General features: G+C 39.3%; 1 protein-coding gene across 3 annotated transcripts in view; it reads left to right on the plus strand.

The window, feature by feature from the left end:
- The window catches only part of KALRN (kalirin RhoGEF kinase), a 455,469-nt gene that overhangs the window by 196,255 nt on the left and 238,674 nt on the right, over nucleotides 1-20,540 (plus strand). For all 3 annotated transcript variants that reach the window (XM_056495829.1, XM_056495830.1, XM_056495831.1), the window contains 2 exons: nucleotides 12,050-12,172; nucleotides 18,748-18,939. In XM_056495829.1, the coding sequence (XP_056351804.1) occupies nucleotides 12,050-12,172; nucleotides 18,748-18,939 (315 nt within the window). The remainder of the gene's footprint in view (nucleotides 1-12,049; nucleotides 12,173-18,747; nucleotides 18,940-20,540) is intronic.

The following is a 20,540-nucleotide window of genomic DNA, read 5'->3' on the forward strand; positions in this document are numbered from 1 at the left end:
TATAGAATACAAATGTATATCCATAGAGGATCTGGATTTCTTTGGCATATACTGGGAATATTCTGCTTCACTTAAGCTGTTTTGAGCAATAACTCTCCTGGTAGCATCAATCAAGGGCAGACAAAGGATCAACACCGGAAGTTCATATCAAAGGGGGAAACTGTACATCTATTCTTAAAAATCTGTGTATTACCCCAGATGAACCTATGCCAGCTCTAATCACTTGCATTTAATTACTTCACACTTCCTAGAACAAAGGAGGCTCTAATAAACAGGTGAACATTGAAAGCATGTAGCAATAACACTATTGTAGCCAGTTTTAATTAAGTTTCAGTGTTTATTCAAATATGTTCTTTATCATGTGTCTTTTGTCTTGTAGCATTTAAAAATAATTGCATTTTGCTACTGAGTACTGCTTCTGCTTTGTCTTGAAGCACATCAGTACTCACTGTCATGGGTAAGCCAGTATGAAGTATTCTGATGCAGCTGGATAATCAGTATGATGTTCTGAATGCATCTTTTCTGATATTTTTGGAAGATCAGTGGTGGCATAACAGGCTCATGGATTTCCCGTATTACTGGGCTTACCTGGTCTCAGATTTATTTATTTTTTTAACAAATCAAATAAAAGAACAAAGTTTGCCTAGAAGCAGAAAAACATAACAAGAGGTGGTTGTGCACAGAGCGTGTGTTGACAGTTCCTTGTGATGCTGTGAGCATAGATGTCATGTGCTAAAGAGATTTCATAGGGATCAGCACCTTCCCTTTTGGACGGCTCTGAGAGTGTCACCTAAACTGTATCAAACCTGCCATTTCCATCACCTGGTCATGGGCACCAAAGAATCATTGAGGAACCGTGAGGGCAAATCTTCTTCAGCATCTATAACAATAAGTTATTTGCAAACCCTTCATCTTTAAGAGGAGGATGAATCCTGCATAGCCTGCATCTCTCAGTTCACAGCCTGCATGCTGGCACTTTGCATCTTTTCAGGCTGCAGTTCTGAATTAAGGATGCAGTGAGCTGACATCTGCTTGCTTTAATCAGAAGTCTCCTTCTGACAGGTTGCTAATGCCATCCACAATTTGTTGCCCCCAATCTAAAGTGAAGAGTTGTCAGAGTGGGAAGTAATCGTGGTGGGCTCTGTGGGAAGTGTTCATTACTGTGACCACTGCTGGTCACACTTAATAAGACCCTCTTCTTGGTACCTGTAAAAAAAAAAAACAAAACCAAAAACAAACCACTAGATTTTTGCAAGATCAGGAGATCGTTATAGACGTTTTTAACTTTCCTCAAAGCAGAAACAGAGCTCATTTCTGCTAATTGGACTGTAAAAGAAAAAAGTCTTAATTAATAATGATGTTCCAAAGGAGCTTGCAGGTTTTCTACCGTGTCGAGCTTGTACCCTGCTACTTTCCTATTCATCAGTCTAGACCGGGGGCTCTTCCCTTGTGTGCCAATAGCATTGTGAACATTTGCTTTTCTGCCTTCCTATCCATCAGTAGAAAGCTTGGAGACAAAGCTAATAACCACAGGACAAATTCACCAGTACACACCAACTGCTTTGTGCTGATCCTACAACTGAAAGCAGCTACAAACCCATTTTGCCATCTGGTTTGAGGAAGTGTGGGATTGCCTTGCCTGCTGAGCAGAGCAGTACAGAGATCAGGGTAAATATATATCAGAAATTCTCTTCCTTGTGCCTGTTATTCTAGTGGTGAATGTCACCTTCCATTGCTGTAACCATCACTTCTTTCTCTGTGCCAAAGGGACAGGACCCTTTGTAGCCTCCTATTGACATTTCTGTTTCTCCTGCAACAAATCTGCTGCTGGTTCAACTGCTCTGAGGGTACAAACTTCTTCCCTTAAAACTTCCATGACCTGAATTCAGAAGCAAAGACCACAAGAATGTTCTGAAGGCATTTGTACGAATTTTTCAGATGTGGACAGCTGTCCATCAGGAAAGTCAATCATCTGCTGGACACGGATTTCTGTTGAGCTGGATTGGCATTGGAGCAGCAAAGGAAGTAAAGTTCAAAGTTAAAAATTGGGCATTAAAAACCACAGGGGTTAACTGCCTTGTCTCCTGTCGCACAGGAAGCCTGTCCTGCAGTGGGAGTCCCGATCTGATGTGTAAAATAAACATCTCAGTGCTTTCCTTTTTCTCTATTAATTCATTCTGTCCTGTGCTGCCAGATCTGGTGGGTTTTTTTCTTTTATTGGCAGATAAATTTGTTGCCTCCACAGCACTTGGAATTGAACCCGATGTAAAAACAGTGACAATGCCTCACTCAGCTCGGGATGAAGGAAGAGCTGCGCATTTCCTCCATGCTGAGCGTGCCCTGCAGCCCAGTTCCAGCGCTGGGGCCCTCTCTGTCCGCTGGGACATGCAGCAGGGCTCTCAGTGCCCTGTTGGTGCAAGGGCTCAGCCCCTGCCCTGTTCCAGCCCCTGGATGCCCGAGGAAGCTGGGCTGGAACACGCCGTGCTCGGCTGTCCGGGGCTTCCTGCTGCCGACACTGCATACGCACTTACTATTCCTCCTGCTTCCTCCTCAGCATTAGAACGGGTCCAAAAATAATTGGAGGCAGTATGTTCTGATGGAATATTTTTGCGTTTGCAGAAATTTCCTCTTTCTTTCGCTTGCCAATTTTGATAGGGAGCATTTTGAGACTGTTTCAGCACCTCTGACTTGGCACCGCTGGGAGGCACAGGAATGCTGCCCTGATCAGTATGACACAAAAATGAGTTTTGACACCTGAATGCAGGCTTAAAACTCATTTCTAAGGATGATTATGGCACGTTTTAACCACAAAGTTCTGTTTTAGTGAATGAAGATGAGAAGACCCAAATGCTCTAGAGGGCAACAAAGCCCACACATCTAGAAAAAGATGGGCAAGCTGTTTTTTTTTTTATTTGATTTTTTATTTATTGCTTTGATCCTCAAATAGGTTAGGTGGTAGGAGACTAACTGTCAGGAAATAATGTAATTAAGCTGTACATGAGGTTCACAGACTTATTGTGCAGCATCTTTCAGATGTAGCCATGTGATTATTTCTAAATTAATGTCTTCCTGGCCTGGCTGAAATGCTTTCAATGGCCCACACTTGGCAGAGCTTGGACTCTTAAAAGTGTGTCTTAAATTACCCTTCATATCTATTTATAGGGAACAGTAAAAGTAGATGAACAATCTTCTCTGGAGCTGGTGGGGGTTGAAAAGGAAAAAAAAGGAGCATGGTCTGTGGATAGTTTCCAGAAGTATCAGTGTCATTTTAAACCAGGTGGCTCTGACTTTTCTTCTTACAAATCATGCACATTACAGAGAAACTGATTCAGAAATATTTTCTTCAACCCTCGTGTCTTGCAATACCCCTCTGTATTATTTGGCACCAGAGTCCTGGATGCCTCATGTCCTGCACAGGTGCTGAAAAGGTGTCACAGACAAAACAGTCTTGAACTGAGGAATTTTGCTCAGTTTAAAGCTTATGAGCACAAACTTCTGATCTTGATTTGAATGTTGAAAGTAAAAAGCAGGACACACTGCCATAAACACCTACTTTTCACCAGCCTAAATTTCCCTCATTTTTGTCTTGGTTTATATTCAGTCCATCAAAAGTTTGGTGGGCTGGTGGGCAGCAGGGCATGTCAGGGATAGTATTCACATAAGTTTGTTTTTTCTGCTCTTACAGCTATTCTCTAATTCTTAATTTTTTCTGCTGTTGTTCCTTAGAGTTCCTGCTCTGACATGACCCACTCATCCCTCAGTGTGTTTCCAGCACATTGAACTGGTTGATTTAAGGGATGGGGTAGGGGGACTGGGCATCCCAAAATCCAGTGGACAGCTGATATCCTCCACTTTCCATCTACACAGAGATCCCAGCACCAGACATGAAGCTCCTTGACAAGTCAGGTGTTTAAAGCTGTGGTTACACCCAGCTGCATCTCTGGGCCTCACACACACGTGGGCTTGGCAGAGGAATGCCACAATTCTGGTTCAAACCAGCAAACATCTGTCTGGTGTTCAGTGCTTAATGGTAGCAGCTATTTGGAGTCACAGGAATGTCACACATTCAGCCAGGAATAGAACCAGGGTCTTTAACAAAGTCACCAAACTCCTACAGTGTCTTCAACTGAATGAAAATTTCTTCGAAAAACTGAGAGGAAGATCCACATCTGGGGGGAAATTTTCATAATTTTCACCATGTTTTCCATTCATGTAGCTGTTAACTGTTTATATCTTTTAGTATTACATTTCCTGTCCAACCAATGAATTAATTTCCACTTAGACAGCAAGCAGTTCTCTGTAGATGATCTGTGCCCAGAAAAGGTCATTTCCAATTTAAGAAACAGAAAATCCTTTCCAGAAATGCTTTGGTGTTTGATGTTACTAAGTGTGGTGGAAAGGTGCAATATCTCAAAAAGCAAGCAAACAACACAGATAACAACATATAAAATATGCCCAGACATCATTAGTTGTATTTATGTGTTCAGGATTTGCAATTTTCTCCCACCTTCAACAGTAAAATTCTTACTTCTCTATTCAACATTGTAGGAATCACATACCTTACTTTGTTCATGGCTGTGGCTTGATATGTGTCAGGAAAAAAATACAGACCTCTTACTCTTGCATTTAGTAGGAACATTCAGAGTGAGTATGTTGGAAATGGTGCTCTGCTATAAATACAAAGCTATTTGTCACGTCACACATCTCACTAATGTTCTAGTGAGTTGAAAGTTGGGCCCATTGTCTGGAATAATTTAATGTGCTATAGCCTTACTTACTGTACTCTATGAATCATATATACAGATATTCATAATGGAAAAACTGTGTTCATGCAGCATTGAGGTTTACACAAATACAGCTGTGGGTCTGAATCTTCAGCTGGTGTAAATTGGCCTTGTTGGAATGACACCAATTTATCCTGGCCATGGACTGCACTGAACACATGTGAAAGGGAAAGATCTGGCAGAGGTATTGGCTTGTCCATCACCATCTGTAAACACGAGACAAACACAAAAACAAACACAACGTGGTATTTAGGCCCTGGCTTAGCCAAGCATTTAGATGTATGCAGTGTTCTATTTTAAAGCTACAAGTGCTTTGATTTAATTAAGGCTGTATTTACAAAGTGGCAACAGGAATTACAGCAGATTGGAATTTTTTTTTGTTGTTGTTGAAATGGTTTTCATAAAATTTGTTGATTTATGAAAATAAAATGTGCTATCAAAGTTTTCTTTAAGTCCAAATTTTATTCTGGAGCCAGTACCCTCCTACCTGAGAACAGCCATGTGACTGTGGAGGTACCCAGCCTGCTGTAAGAGCCCTGTGGGCACTGATGGAAATTAATGACCAGCCTCAGTGCCAGCTTTGCCACAGGCCCTGCTCAGCCAGACACTGATCTATCAATTCATTTTGTGGCATGACCTGGGACCTCCTCTTTGCTGTGGACCTGAGCTGTGGCCACGGGGCTGCACCTGAGCCTGGTTACCCTCACCAGACCTGATCCTGACCTGCTGGTTGACTTCGTGGCTTAAGCTTGAACTTGTCACCACAACTTGTGCAATGTCCTCTTGTTTAAATCTGCTTGCTGTCAATTGCAAACCTCAGGGGCTGTGGGACTGGCTCTGGTTAATGAGGTCCCTGTTCTACCTGCTGAGTGTTTCTGGCTCCTTATCCCTTGGGGACCAGCTAGCCTGGACAGCCAGCATCAGTCCTCTGTTCTGCTGAATTTAGTTCAGGGGCATGACTGGAGGGATTTTTCTGTATTCCAGGTAAAGTCCTGATTCTTTAGACTGTTGGCATTTCCCATGTCCTCCTTCATGGATGTGTTGCACTTCTGTTGGCCTTTCCCAGACGTTTAGGTGACCTAGACATATGGCTGGTTCCAATTAAACTGTAGTTTTGATTCTAGTCTGGAGACATTGGAGGAATTTCTTGATTGTCTCTTATAAAGTTAGCTCACATGCAAATCTTTCCTGGATCATGCCCTTGCATGTCAGTGTAGACTGTGTGTGTACCACAAATCTGTTGCTCAGTATTCCTTTAGTTCAAATACTGGCTAAATTCAGTCGCAAAAGATGTGAGAAATATGCCTTGATTTTTGTTTAATTGAGTTGTTGTGAATACTTGAACTCCCTTAATGAGATAGGAAAAGACCTTGTAGCTGTAAACTTTGCAAACCTCAAGAGAGGGACTCTGGCAGTTACTGTTCTCTATGTGTTTTTATTTTGTTTATATTGTGGAAACATATAAAAAGGAACTTGCTTAGCAGTAGATGCTCGCAGAGTGGAGCTTTCCACTTTCTGTTATAGATTATTCAGTTTAACAATGGCTGGACAGTTTTAAAAGTACAAAATGCACATGGACTCTTAAATGGACCTCTCCTTAATAAGCAATGCATGCTTACCTCCCAACCTGTGAATCACAGATATTAAGTTTCTTAGTGGTTGGTAAAAGCATTTGATAAAACAGATTTATTCTTTGAAGACCTTAAGTGACTACAGTGCTTGCCTTGAAAAAATTTATGGGGTCCACAGATTGGAAGAGATTGGAAAGCACTAATCTAATAGGGATTTCATCTGGCACATTATTAGTGATCTACCCTCTCCACAACTACAGGCAAGACAGTATTTTAGATTAACATTTTTTGTCTCTTTGTTAGCAGCATATGGAGGCATAGTGAGAGAATACATTTATGATTACCTGGATATCAAAACCCTGCCTCATATTTTCCCTAAGTGCTCTTGAACTTGCTCTTATTCAGAGTATCACCTGAGTTGTGCTTGTCAGAGCAAATCACATGAACACTACTGGTCTTTGTCAGTATTTGTGCAGGGAACTACCAAGAGAAAAGATAGTGAGGCAAAGCAGAAGGTACTGACGTTGATCCAGCAGCTGTTGCTCTCCCACTTTTGTATCTCCTTTTCTAGAACTGATGCCAGAAGTACTGCACAAGTTATCCTAAATGATGTCAGCTGGAGTATTTCCAAAAAAGAAATAAAATCAACATTTCACAAAGTCCTTAGGATCTTAGTTGGGATTGAAAGATATCCATGAACTAAAACAAGTGCAGAGAAAGGCCATGTATCTTAAGAAGCTTCAAAAAAGCAGGTTTGCAGTAAAACAAACAGCACAAGAGACAATGAGCCCACCTGGTCCACACTGGAAAAGGTTTAACACTTGAGAGAACTTTTTTAACTTATAGGGAAATGTTGACCTAAAAGAAAATGAGCCTTGGACATGAGCCTTGTGGAGATCAGGGAGGATGTGAACAGCTCACAGCAGCAAAAAGTTTTTGGAATTGCTTCTCATAGGAGGAGCTGAGCTGTAGCACTTCACTAGTTTTCAGGTGGGGCTTCATCCCTTTATGAAAGGAAATTTTATCCTGTGGTTGGTTGCCAAAAGCAGTGATTGGACTTGACCTGAATATCCCTTTGGAACCATTTTCTTTATATATGTCCTACACTGTTCCTCAAGATGACATGGCTATAATGGTTATCATTCTGCCCTTAATTAACCATATGAGTGTGATATTTATGGCTCAGAATTTAGAGAGAAGATGATTCGCTACAAGCCAGTTCATAATTAATTCCAGCCCTAGTATAGTGTTCAATAGATTTGTGATTTATTATTTCTAGCATGTATAAACAATTTCATTAATAAATGTGTTCAGTTCACCAGCTGCCAAGGCCATGAGGACTGTAATCCTCCCATCAACACCACTGGCACAGGGTGTCCTGCCAGCCATGGGCACATCAACCTGTGGTGCTCTGCACCACTGTGTTCAGAACCCAGTGCTAATGCTCCTCAGCAAGCACTGACAAAAGCCAGGGAGCAGAGGTTTTTGTCTGAAATGATGTTATAAATCTCATTTTAGCTGATGTAGTGCTGGACTCTGCACAGCCTGCATACATGCTGTTCCATATCCTTGTGTTTCTTGTCTGTTCTCAAACAGCTGTTCTCACCCTGTACTCACTGGCCTGCCAGATGTTACAAATCCAGGGAAAATATGGAGTCACATTCTCCCTCTGTAGGACTTACTCACAACCAGCTTGAGACCTGCTGTTTGGTCTAACACTTAACCTGTATTTTCTAGTAACTCATCAACTATGATGACAAAACATGAGGTTAAGGACTCATTGTTGCCAGCAGGACTGATGCTGGAGATGTGATCTGATACCCTAATCTCAAGTGAAATTGCCTCAAAACCACATCTATAACAATTACTACTGCATATATGATCACTAGTGACAGTGAGGCTAGATTCTTTTCAATGCATGGGGAAGAGACCCTTTGGATCATTCTTAGTTCTTCTGACTCATAAAAGACTAATTTCCTTAATTCAATGTAGCACTTAACATTCTTCAGTATATGCATTTAGTTTTCTTTATGTATTGTGAGAAACAGGACTACAAGAGAGAATAACACTGAAAGTTTCTCTTTTAAAAGTGTGCTTAACCCCTCCCCCTGCTTCTCAGTCACTGGAAAACTCCTAAGTACTGAACTGGTCTCTAGATTATCTAGAGCAAAATGGAGAAGTGCCAGTCTGGGAGACATTGAGGATAGTTGTTTCACGTGTTTTTAGTGATGTAATGTCCAATCTTAGTTATTCTGTGCTGCTGTTTAGTGTGAATTCATGACTGCAGGAGTGATTAGAAGACTCGAGAGCAGAATTATTTCACTGGCAGTCAGCATGACTCCAACTAAGAAGTCTCAGGAATAATTAAAGTTCCATTAATTTGGTGATAATCACTAGACTAGGTTTTTTAAGACAGTCTTTTTCATGGATGGGATGAGATCAATTGATACAGTGCTGTACAGCAATGTTAGAGTGACACAGAAAATCTGTTTGCTGAGACACTCTATCTGGCTTAAACTGATCTCACGGGGCACATTCTCCACTCTTTGATGTTTATTGTATTAAAAAATCATCTCTTTGACAGGGAAACTGACTTGTCAAAGGATCTTGAACATTTTTCCAGTAACCCCTTGAAGCTGGGGCAGTCCTTGCAGGGTTGAGAGAAATAGCAGTTGTTGGGTCATTGCCGCGTTCACATCCGTAATGGCGCGTTTTAATTAAACAAACCAGGCAGCACACTCGCTTCAGGAACACAGGAAGCATCAGAGTTTCTCATGTGGAAAACAAGTTTCACTTGAAAGCTTTCAGGAAATATTGCTGGTAATGTGGGCCAGGCCAGACACTGTTGACAGACCTTCATACCAAAACCTCCTGGCCACGCATTGCAAACTCTCACAGCACCATCACAACTCACATTTCCTCTGGTATTTCAGAGTCTCTGCTTGGAGTCACATTGTTATGAGAAAATTGTTTGAGGCTATTTTAGAGTTTTTGGTCAAAGAAAAAAGTTTGAAAACACTATCTGTTGTATAAGACCTCATTTTTGGGTATTTCTTTATTTAAATTCTATCATTGTTAAGGAAATCTTGTGACCTGTGGTACTGTGTAATATTTACATATCTCATCATTGAGGTCTATTGCTCAGTGTTGCTCAAAATTCTTGAAGGACATCCTTTAAACTGTTGTTGTATATTTCAGTTGAGTTAACAAGACAAAAAAAGGGCAAATTATCTCATAAACTTCCTTTCTTTTTCTTAATAGTTTATTATTTTATATTAAAAGAGAGAAGCATGGTTTAACTTAAGCTTGATTCTCATCCAGCAATATGTATATAGATTAGATAAAGGAAATGCTCCCTATCCACAGAACAATAGATTAGTTGTTTAAATTACTTGTCTTAAAAATCCTGATTCGGCTTTGCTGAGCATAAAATATTAAATTTACTGTTTATTTTTAGTGGGTTCCTGCCAATTTTCTTCTCCCTGACTGTCTTTAGATTGTTTAAAACATTAAATAAAATGTTCTCATCAAACATATATCTGCTTACAAGAAATCTCTGTTGGTCTTTCCACAGAGACATAAAATCTTGTTGTTAGGACTTTGTATGAACTTTGCTGTTATGGAATTTTCCTTTTTTATTACCTTTGTGTTTTTCCTGTCTTTTTTTTTTTTTTTTTTTTTTTTTATTTAAGCCCACAAGTGTGGCAAATTAAATTGTGCTAATGTTGCTTATTAAATCTTCATAAAGTGAGAAAAAGGAGTCCAATGAGAGTGCTTCAAATGTCTCTTCAGGTGCAGTAGGTAGTTTCATTCTGTTTAATTAGCAGTAATGTTTGAAAACTCTGACCTTATCCTTGCAAAAAAATTGTTACTTATATTTCCTGAAAAAATGGTGATAGGCCTGATCAGCTCCATTTGGGAAAAAAAATGGGAAAGTAATTGTGAAAAGAAATGGGAAAGTATCTGTATCATTGATATTACTTTAGATTTGCCTCTTGAACTAAATTTGGTTTTTAGGACTATTAATCATCAGAAAATACAAGGCTGATGTGGATTCTATAGCTGCAAGTGTATTTTCATAAATAAAAGATTAGGAAGTCAGGAATATGTGACAGATTTTTGGGACCAGGTCAGTGTAGTATGTCTGGTGACACTTGGAATGTTTATTTGCCTTTGGTTGAAAGGGATATTCAGTGTTATTTCTGCAAATCCCCTCCATAGGGCCCAACACACCCACGCTGGATTGAGAGCTCAGCATGAAATGTTGTTTTTCCTGCAGGAATCTTAGGTGACCCATGCAGGGCCTCTTCTCTCCTCTCAGGAGCATCATCTCCACAGGGAATGAGGAGCTGACCCTGAGCAGCTACAGCAACAGAGCAGTGAGCTCTGAGTGTTCTTCAGCTGTCACAGGTCAAAAATTGTTATGCAGTGCTAAAGGACAAACCAGCTTTTTATTGGAGGACATGTAAATGTTATAACAAAGATCTGGACTGATCTTTTGACCCTAAGGTGGCTTCTTAGAAGCTGCATCACTGCCTTTTTACCTTAAAACACTTTTTTTAACACCAGGGACTGAACTGACCTGACCTCTGCTGCCTCTATAGTTAGGTTTTCTTTTTTCTAATGAATTAATGAGTTAGGCAGGTTTCATTGTTATTATTATTATTATGAAAGAGTCCTTATTAATGGACAGTTCCCCAGCTTACTGGGATGGAGATAAGATAATGTGATTTTTAAGGGATCTTGTAAAAAACAAAATGTTTGCAGAAAAAAGAGATCTGAGATTGCAATTGCCTGCAGAGCTGTAATCAGGAGTAAAGAATGAAAGGTTCTGACTGTGAATGCATTTAGTCTCTAACACAACACAGAACAGGCTAAAACATAAATGCACTATCTCTTAGCTGACTTGTGACAGCTTATAATGAATGAATGTGCTGCAGATTGAAATGTCACACTGACGTGCTTCTGAATAAGAAATGAGTTTCATCAGCTTTATTCAATATATTTTTATCTGTGTCTGAAGTACTGAACAATCCATTTTGCTTGTGAGTACATTTGGAAGTGGAATAAGTTGAAATGTGTGCTCTCTATAGATATTAATAAAATTCTTTTTTTTTCTCTTCATTCCCAAAAATAGTAAGTGAGTGATAGGCTGAGTTCTGGCTTTGAAATTGGAAAGATCTAGGAAATAAAAGTGTAGGAAGTCAACTGTCTTTTTGAATGTAATGTTTGGAAACTTTATGTATAGATAAAAAAGAAAGGGGTTTGAGAAAATCACATTGGTAATATTTATGGAATTTTTGGTCCATTTGTGAATTAAAAGTACTTTATGAACTGCAAGATCTTTGGTCAATGAAGAAATCCCTGATTATAGTTCCCTCTGCTGACATCTTTCTATATATGAAATTCCCATTACTTATAGGAAAAGACTGTGGGATCAAGCTTACTGAGGGACATGTTCAATAAATTATTTTTCCTGACCTATCATTCTGTTAATAGTGAAATTTTGTGATAGCTTCAATGCTTCCATTGCTCAACAACAGTTTGTTTTAATGAGGATCATAGGAGAGATGATTTTGGCTGTGTTGCATACACACCTATCTCAGAAGAGGATTTTTATATTTTGTACTGTCTCTTACCTTTTCTCTCCTTGTCTAACAGTTTTTTCCCTCTCTCTTGTGTGGCCCCCTCTAGATGTTCGACTGGATCAGCCACAACAAAGAGTTGTTCCTGCAGAGTCACACCGAGATCGGGGTGAGCTACCAGCACGCCCTGGACCTGCAGACACAGCACAACCACTTTGCCATGAACTCCATGGTGAGTTGGGAGCAGCCCAGGAGGGGGACAGGGCCAGCACAGGAGGCCACCTCAGTGCACAGGGCACCAGGGACTGTGGCAGGTGGTGTAAGGGAGGCCAGGCTGGCTGTGGCTGCAGCAGTGCTGCTCTGTCCAGCCAGACATTGATGTATGGTAACTTCCTTAAGAGCAGCACAGTCCTGTGGAGTTTGTTTACATTTTGGACAGCAAATACAATATTTTTTAAGTTTTTTGACATTTTTTTGACTGGGAATTAATGAGAGCTGTAGGATACACTTTAATAATTTATACTTCTTCCTCCACACCCTGCTAAGGTACTTTTCAAAACCTTGAAATGAAGACACTAATCAAGCTGTCAGTTGTGGCCACAGTGGGATTTTGCTTTTTTCAGTTGTTAATTGGTCAGAACTTTTGAATACAACTCAATTTACCTTTCTTTTTCAAAAAGAAAAGTCATCATTATACCTTTATAAGTGCTTTTCTCATTTTCTTATTCTTTACAGGCATAAGGTAATTGTCCTGGAAGCTGCCCTGCTTTCAGTACAGAAATGAGGACAGGATGTATTGATGTTTTGATCATTGCAGTGGCATAGACCAATGCATGTATACCCCCTGCTGCAGCTACACAGTGCAGAGATGAGCCCTCACTCAGCACTCTCTGTCAGCTACAGCAAAGCTTGCCCTGAGTGAACCACTCCAGCAGGTGAACCTCCTCCTGCTGAGCAGGGTCAGGCTGCAGCTGCCAGGGCTGGCACCTCAGAGGTGGCTGCAGTTGATGTGCAAGTCACTGGGGAGCCACAGCTGCTCTGCTGCTGTCTGAAATGGGACAAAGAGATTCCCACTACCTGAGGAAGTTAAAGACCCCACACTGCTTTCATAAGGTTACAGGCATTAACCCTGGGATTCTGGCCAAATTCCAGGTCAGGTAATTAACTTCTCTGACCTGGATCTCACAGGCCACTTCCACCTTGCTGGCTATTCCCCACTAAAAGCACTGTGCCTCTCTGGGCATTGCATAGCAGTGGGAGATGAGAAGTGTTTATAATGCCTATTAATGTGTTTATTGGGATTGTATCTGAGCACAGCACTGAAAACCAGGCTCTAGGTACCTGATAGTTAAACTTGCCATCACAGTGCCATCTAGCAAAATCCAGGATAACACTGCTTCCATATAACACTGCTGCTCTCAGAGTCCCAATAAGTAAATGTGTCCTTGGAGGTTAGAGCATTAAAATTCATTTGACTGATGAAAGATGCAAAATTGGTCATAATTCTTCAGAAATACTATTAGAAGAGTCAAGCTGGAGGATCTCCCGCTTTTCTTTTTTGTAGTAATAATGCCACAAAATATGGTAATGTAAAATAATGTTGTCTAGTATTATTTTCTTAAAATAACTGAGAGTTAGGCTTGGAAAGAGATCATTGCTGTTAATAGAAAATTAATAATTTTGCTAGAAATTTGATTTCTAAATTAGCTGAATCTTTTTACATGCAATACATCAACAACTGTTGGATTGAGAATAGCTCAGCTGTTTATTACTCAGAAGTATGAGTAATAAAATAACAAAATCTTGAGGCACTTTTTTTGGTCGTGAGGCTTGGGCTTTTTTATGGTATTGAATTTTTTTTTGTTTTGTTAATACATTAAAATCAGTATCTAGTGAAGATCTGGAGGAAGACAAAGTAGCTAAAGTTGGCTGTATGTTTAATGGAGAAAAAAGCATACAAATTTTGGTGAAGGATCAGATCTTGGATCTCTGAGGTGTTTTGGTTTGATTGTGTTTTTTGTCTGGTTTTTTTCTTTACACTGTGCCTAGTGTCCTTTAAGCCTGACATAACTAATAATAATTAAAATACAGTCTTCAGTTCCTCTATAAAATGCACACCCCTAATGTTTACTGGGTCATGCCTTCTGTTGCATGATCTTCCTGTACATCTCTATAGGCATGCTGTGACCAAAGCTCCTTTTTAGAAAAAACAATTTGCTGCTCTGTTTGTTGCAATAATAATTCTTCCTTCTAAATGATCAATGTGGGATCTGGGGAAATCATATATTTGAGGTAATAAACTGTAGTGTGTTATTTTTCTTTCAAATAAGGAGCATAGATTATTTTTTTTCCTGTGATTCAAGGTAGTGCTTGTTTTCACTTCAGTTTCAAAATAAATTGTTACTCTTTATCACAGCTATATAATGTTTGTACTGAAGCAATAATACTTTTCACAAAGATGAATATTTATCTCAGATATTTTTCCAGCAATATCAGTAATCTAATAAATTCACTAGAAAACAAAACCTCAGTGTTCCAGTATGGCACAAAGCATATGGGTGTAGGTCTGCACTTTGATACCTGTGTACATGCCATTTGTTCTAACTAAAGTTATTTGTATTCCCTTTGCCTGGACTTTTTTATGCCTGGATCTAATAACTTCCTTAAATTATGAGTTCTTGCTTTCTGCACACAAAAATGGGAGTGTTCAGTGCTGATACTGCTGCCTGCCCTGCTGTCAGGGAAATACCTGACAGCACACAGAGATCCATGTTGTCCTAAATCACAATATATTTCTAACACGTGATAATTATCATGTAAAGGCTAATAATGGCTGTTAAATATTCCCAATATTTGTCTTCAATGAATGGTATTTTTCTGTATGTAGGCTGAGCTAAAATGCCATCCAATATTACACAAGCTACATGTAATTGGTCTTGTTATAGAAACTTAAAGGTCTTAAAGATATCTCATGAGGGCTTTTTTTGTCACTGAAACATTCTGCTTTGGATTTATGTGTTAGGCTCATTTCATGTACAGTTTCTAAAGTCACAGTAGCACAGTACAAACTACACATTTTTTTATTTAATTTTAAAGAAAAACCCTTCAGCAATCAAATGTCACTTTCAATTAATCTGCAGAACCCTTTCTTGTAGCCCACCTTTGCTGCTTGCCATCACAGTATCTCACCCAGTCCTCTAGGAAATAAGATGAACACAGTCAAATTCCTTGCAGATTTAATGCTTTCCACTGCTCATTTTTCTTTTGTGAGTGTCAGGCATTCTTTTTATAAGTGTGTCACAAGAAAGTGTTGTCTCAGCCAGGCTTGGAGGGTTTAATTAAGAGGGGAGGTCTCCCAGCATGCCTGAGAGATGATCAGGGATGGATTGCTGCATTTCCCTGGGGGGACCATTCCACAATTGCAGCTCCACTGCTGTCAGTGCTGATTGCTGGCACTGAGGGCTCTTGCTGAGCCCGTGCTGGGACCTGGGCAGTGCTTGCTGTGCTGGAGGGAGCTGCTGTCACACACACTGGGACCACAATCCAGGCCTGGGCTGGGCCATAGAAATGGGCTGAGAGCTGCTGGACAAAGAGGGGAATGGGAACTTGCAAGGCATTGCTCAAGGTGTCTGTAAACTGTAAAAGAAATGCTTTCCTATCATTATATCAATATACATGCAGGGAAATTTTGATTTTTTTTTCCAGCCCAGTGATTTTTAGAAGGTAAAAATCCCTTTTTTTGCACTAAAGTTTCAAAGTTGAAATAAAGGAGATAAAAAGTTAACATGAGGAGTGCCATTGAAAAATGTGCAAGTACATGTGAAATAAAGTTTTTTCAATGCTGAAAGGTATAAATTAGCCAAAACTTCAGTGCATCCCAGTGTCTACTGAAGCACTTTTATTCTAGACATTAATATATTTTTTCCTCATTTTTTGACCTATTGTGCTCTTATGTACTATAAATGAGTGATCCCTTGCAGTCCTCTTCAGGGACCCCTCTCAGTTTTGAAAGATGAGGTTAGGTTAAATTTAAAGTGAGACTTTTCCTGCACCTGCTATGCTGGATTTTCCAAGCCTAAAGGAAAAACAAAGTCACAGACTTTAGTTGCTCTATTGAATTTATTTTCTACTAACGTTGACAGGTCTATATAATAGTGATGCAGAAAAAAATCTCAATTCACTCAGTTTATAGAAATGAACAAACCAGAGGGAAAGGAAGATTTAACTTTGTGAAATGTCAACAGATTAATTTCATCAACATAGATTTTCCATTTTACACATTGACACATAAAGATGAAAGAAAAAACCTGGCTTATAATGTTTGTTGTTCTTCAAGGTGGAAAAGAAATGTCTTGCATTTTGTGGATTGTGGTCAGTTAGATGTTGGGTTTTTTCCTGAAAGTAAATTATGGATTGCCTTAAAGCCATACTGCATTTTACTTCATCTGCAACAGCAATACAGGAGAGCACATCAAAGGTGATACTGCATTTGAATGTATTTGTTGCTCAATAATGAGCAGGAGAAGCTCAGAAGTCTCTGTTTTCTGAACCTTTTCCACTTGGTGCACAAAGAATGGAAGTGTGAGCTGGTGATGCCCAAACTGCTCCTTGCTTCCTGCTGAAAAAGCTATGGAGTCAGTGGGTTGGTACCCTTCCATGAAAAATTCTCATGTAGGAAAGGGAAATTTTCATCCTCATCCCTGTATAAAAATACAACAGACATAACAATATATAAATCTCTCTGACTTAAAAACCAGACTCAGAAGATCTGCTGCAGGTCAGCTAAACTTCCCCTTACCCTCCTGCTGGTTAACACATCTGTGCACTGGAGCCATTGGGAGCCAGGGAATTCACAGTTGTTTCCTCCATGCCCACTGAGATAAATCAGCATGGGAAAAAAGAAATAAACAAAATCAGGATAAAAACAGCCATTTTCTACATGAAATTGAAACTTCTTCAGGAGCTTTTTCTTCAAACACAACAATGTTTCGTGACTTTGGCACAGCTCATCTAAGTTTTAGCACCTGTAGTGATGCTGCACTACTTTCCACCAAAGGATTGAATGAAATGTTGCAAAATTATCTTGGCTGAGGTTTACTCATGAAGGATTTCTGGGAAAAAGGCTTAAAATTTAGTCTGATTTCCAGTTTCTAACCTAGAGGGACACAAAGAAATGTTGGACTGTGGCTGGTGGTCAAAATTTCAAATCATAGTGTCTTTTTTTAGTATACTTTAAGCTCCAGAAAAATTTTGATTTGTTTCTCTAGTTGTAGAGAAAAAATAGTTATTTCTTAAAAATTAATCTAACAATTTTGAGCCAAATCCAACTTTTAAGAAAAGGTTTTGTGATAAGGGGAAAAACCAAGACTGAAGGCTGGGTATTGCTCTAGATCTATGTTATTTATGTCACAGTTGGCACAGTCATGGTTCTGCCAGGGAGAATTGAGTGGCTCAAAGGGCTGGGACCCAATCTTTTTCCTCTTTAGCACCTACAGTTATGATGAATGTGCTTCAGAGTTATCCCACACACTTTGCAGACATACTTTGCCCTGCTTTACAACTTAGTTTGGACCCGTGCCTACCTTGGCAGTGCTCTGTTGCATTTCATGTTTGGATTGGCAGATACCTTTCCACGTTTTGCTCCCACTCACTCTGATGAGATCCTGCTCCAACAAACACTTCCATCTCTGATTTATTATTTGCCCATGAGTAATGCTGCTAAAATCTTCAGGGCTGTGTCTGTCCTTGTGCCTGAGGGTCTTACAGATTCTACTTCTAGAAATTTCTAAAGCCCTTAGGAAATAGTTTAGAGAGACAAAAGAAGCAGCAGCAAGAAGCATAATCAGCAAAACATCTCAAATTTTGAGATGTTCCTTTCCTGTGGTGAGGAGGAAAGAGAAAGGGAAAATACTTAAATCAAATGACTTTCCAGGAATCTGCAGGACAGCTGTCATTTTTTCTTTGGATGGTGCATCATCGTAGAGCACTGTCATTATGGCTATTTATTGTCAGCTTACATTCCTATGCAGAATGGGGGTATTGTAATGCAATTATATTGCTGTCCGTGGTTTGGTTTGAGAAAAAATTATTCTTCCATTTCTTCAAGGCTGAATAAAAACAATAATGGAAAATTCTTATGAAAGAACAGAAAATATTACGCTTTTTGAGGTTTTGAATCCTTCTAAATGCAGAATAGAGTTGAATAATATCTCTGCTGGAGAACAGCTTAAAATAGCCTGCAGAAAAGATAACATTTTAACTGAAGGCCGTAATGTAATAGACATTTCTATGGAAACACTTATATTTCTATAGAATATCCTTATGAGCTCTTTTAAATTCTGCAAGACTTTTCCATTTGTTGACACTCCATGTCTATAAAGGATTATCAGACAGTTCTCAAAGGGCATAAAGCAAACATTTTTCTTAAAAATTGGTGGATATAACATCCATAAATATGAATTAGTGCAACAAAAATATCAGGAATAATATTGAATCAATGAGTACACCCTAACAGGTGAGTGAGTAGGTGAAGTATGGCAAATTAGTTTTACATAAATAAATTCAAGGAGAGAGGGGGAGATAACAATGTTAGATAATTGCATAGATGTACAGAAAAAATGCAGAGGGATGTGTTTTTAGAAGGGAAGGTAGTATGCCTCCTATTCACACATATTTTAGCAGGTGGTTGATTGCTCTCACTGAACTGCTTGGCTTTACTCCAGCTGATGGTGTTTGGAATGTGTAATGAAGGCAGAGGGTGGTCACAGTTCTCCCTTCTCTTATTTATGTGTGCTGTTTAATTTTCAGAATGCCTATGTCAACATCAACCGAATCATGTCTGTGGCATCACGGCTCTCCGAGGCAGGCCACTATGCTTCCCAGCAAATCAAACAAATATCCAGCCAGCTGGATCAAGAGTGGAAGAGTTTTGCTGCAGCTCTGGATGAGCGCAGCACCATCTTAGCCATGTCTGCTGTCTTTCACCAGAAAGCTGAACAGGTGAGTCGCTCTGGGGAGAGGCAAAATGGGCTCGTGCTGCCTCAGAAAAGGTGATGCTGCAGTTATTACTTGGTGGTTTTTGGCTTGTGTGCATGAGGCTGAGCTTTGTTCCTGGGGGCTCAGTGTCCCAAAAACAAACAGTAACATTTCCACCCTAAAAACAGCCCATATCCCCTGGTGGGTGAGAAATTATGTTTTCACTTTAGTAATGAGAATGTGATCATAACTGAATATGAATGTGATCATACATTGGGGCATTAGCAAGCTGATTTATTTATAATATTTCATTAGTGCTGTGAATAAATTCAGGGTTTTTATGGTCAGGAAAACAGTATCTGCACTCATGTATTTGTGCTATGTACAGATGAACATTTACACGTGTGACATAGGCACAGACCAGCAGGCAATTTCTAGGAGACAAATAATATTATTGTTAATGAATATTATGGAATTCATTCCCTCACTTACAGTGCTCCCAATAGCCCCAGACTTTGCTAGACCTCACCAAGTAGAGATTTCAGAGACAGCTGTGAACATCAAAGAAAATTTTCCATACCCCTGAACTCTATTTTGTGTCTTTAACAACTACTAGAACGGTTCCATAGTTCATAGCTGGAATAAAGATTTAAAATGTCACTGAATAAACCTTGTCCTTTTTTTTTTTTCCATCTAAACCAGATCCATCTAATGATGATGCTTCAACATTGATTATATGTTCATTACATTCATTTTCTAGTGATAAACACTGCTTTGGGGCTCTCTTCAGTATTGTTGTGTGCTTGTTTTTCCAAGTAGTTAATACCAAAGCTGCTAAGTGGGTGTGCTTGATATTTATAAAATAACCCATACTTGAAGCATCTGAAGAAGGAATTGTAATAGCTGAACCAGAAACCATGTCTCTTAAGCCAGAATATGTGTGTAGTAAAGGTTATATTAAAGAGTAAAGATTTTCCTCATTGTTTGTTTCTGACTGTAAAATTACGATGGATTTTTCTTTATTCTGTGTTTCTTATTGACAACAGGCAATAACATAGAGCAATTACTCACCCTACTGGGCACTTACTCATGTAAGCACAGCCAGTGCCTTTGATGGGACTGATAATCTAAGAAGATGCCCAGTACAAAAACTTTCATCTCCTTACAGTGGGCACTGTAGTGATTAGGTGTAGTCTTCATGTTAACAGTTTTTCAATCTTCATATATTCATACAGGCAAATCAAAAAAATAATGTATATGAAGTCTGTAGTCACAATGAAAATGCTAGGGTTTATTAATGAATTAGTTCTTTTTTGCTTGGTTTAGGTTTGGGGTAGTTTTTACCACTTTTTTTTTTTTTTTTTTTTTTTTTAATTAGTGGCCCCCTACTTCTCTGAAGTGTCTTTTTCTGAGGTATTGTGCAGCATGAAAGGCAACAAACCAGAAAACTATACTGACCTGCCTGGCACTTCTTCCCAACAAACTGAAGTTTGTGCTGTCTGATAGGAGCCAATCTCTCATTATTAACAGACAGGAAAATTTGCTAATTGTGCCAGCAGTTGTTTCTTATTTGCAGTAAAAGAAAATTCAGTGGAAGAAAAATGCTGGTGTGAAACCTGTGAACT

The sequence above is a fragment of the Oenanthe melanoleuca genome, chromosome 7 (genome assembly GCF_029582105.1).
Source record: "Oenanthe melanoleuca isolate GR-GAL-2019-014 chromosome 7, OMel1.0, whole genome shotgun sequence".
NCBI classification, from domain to species: domain Eukaryota; kingdom Metazoa; phylum Chordata; class Aves; order Passeriformes; family Muscicapidae; genus Oenanthe; species Oenanthe melanoleuca.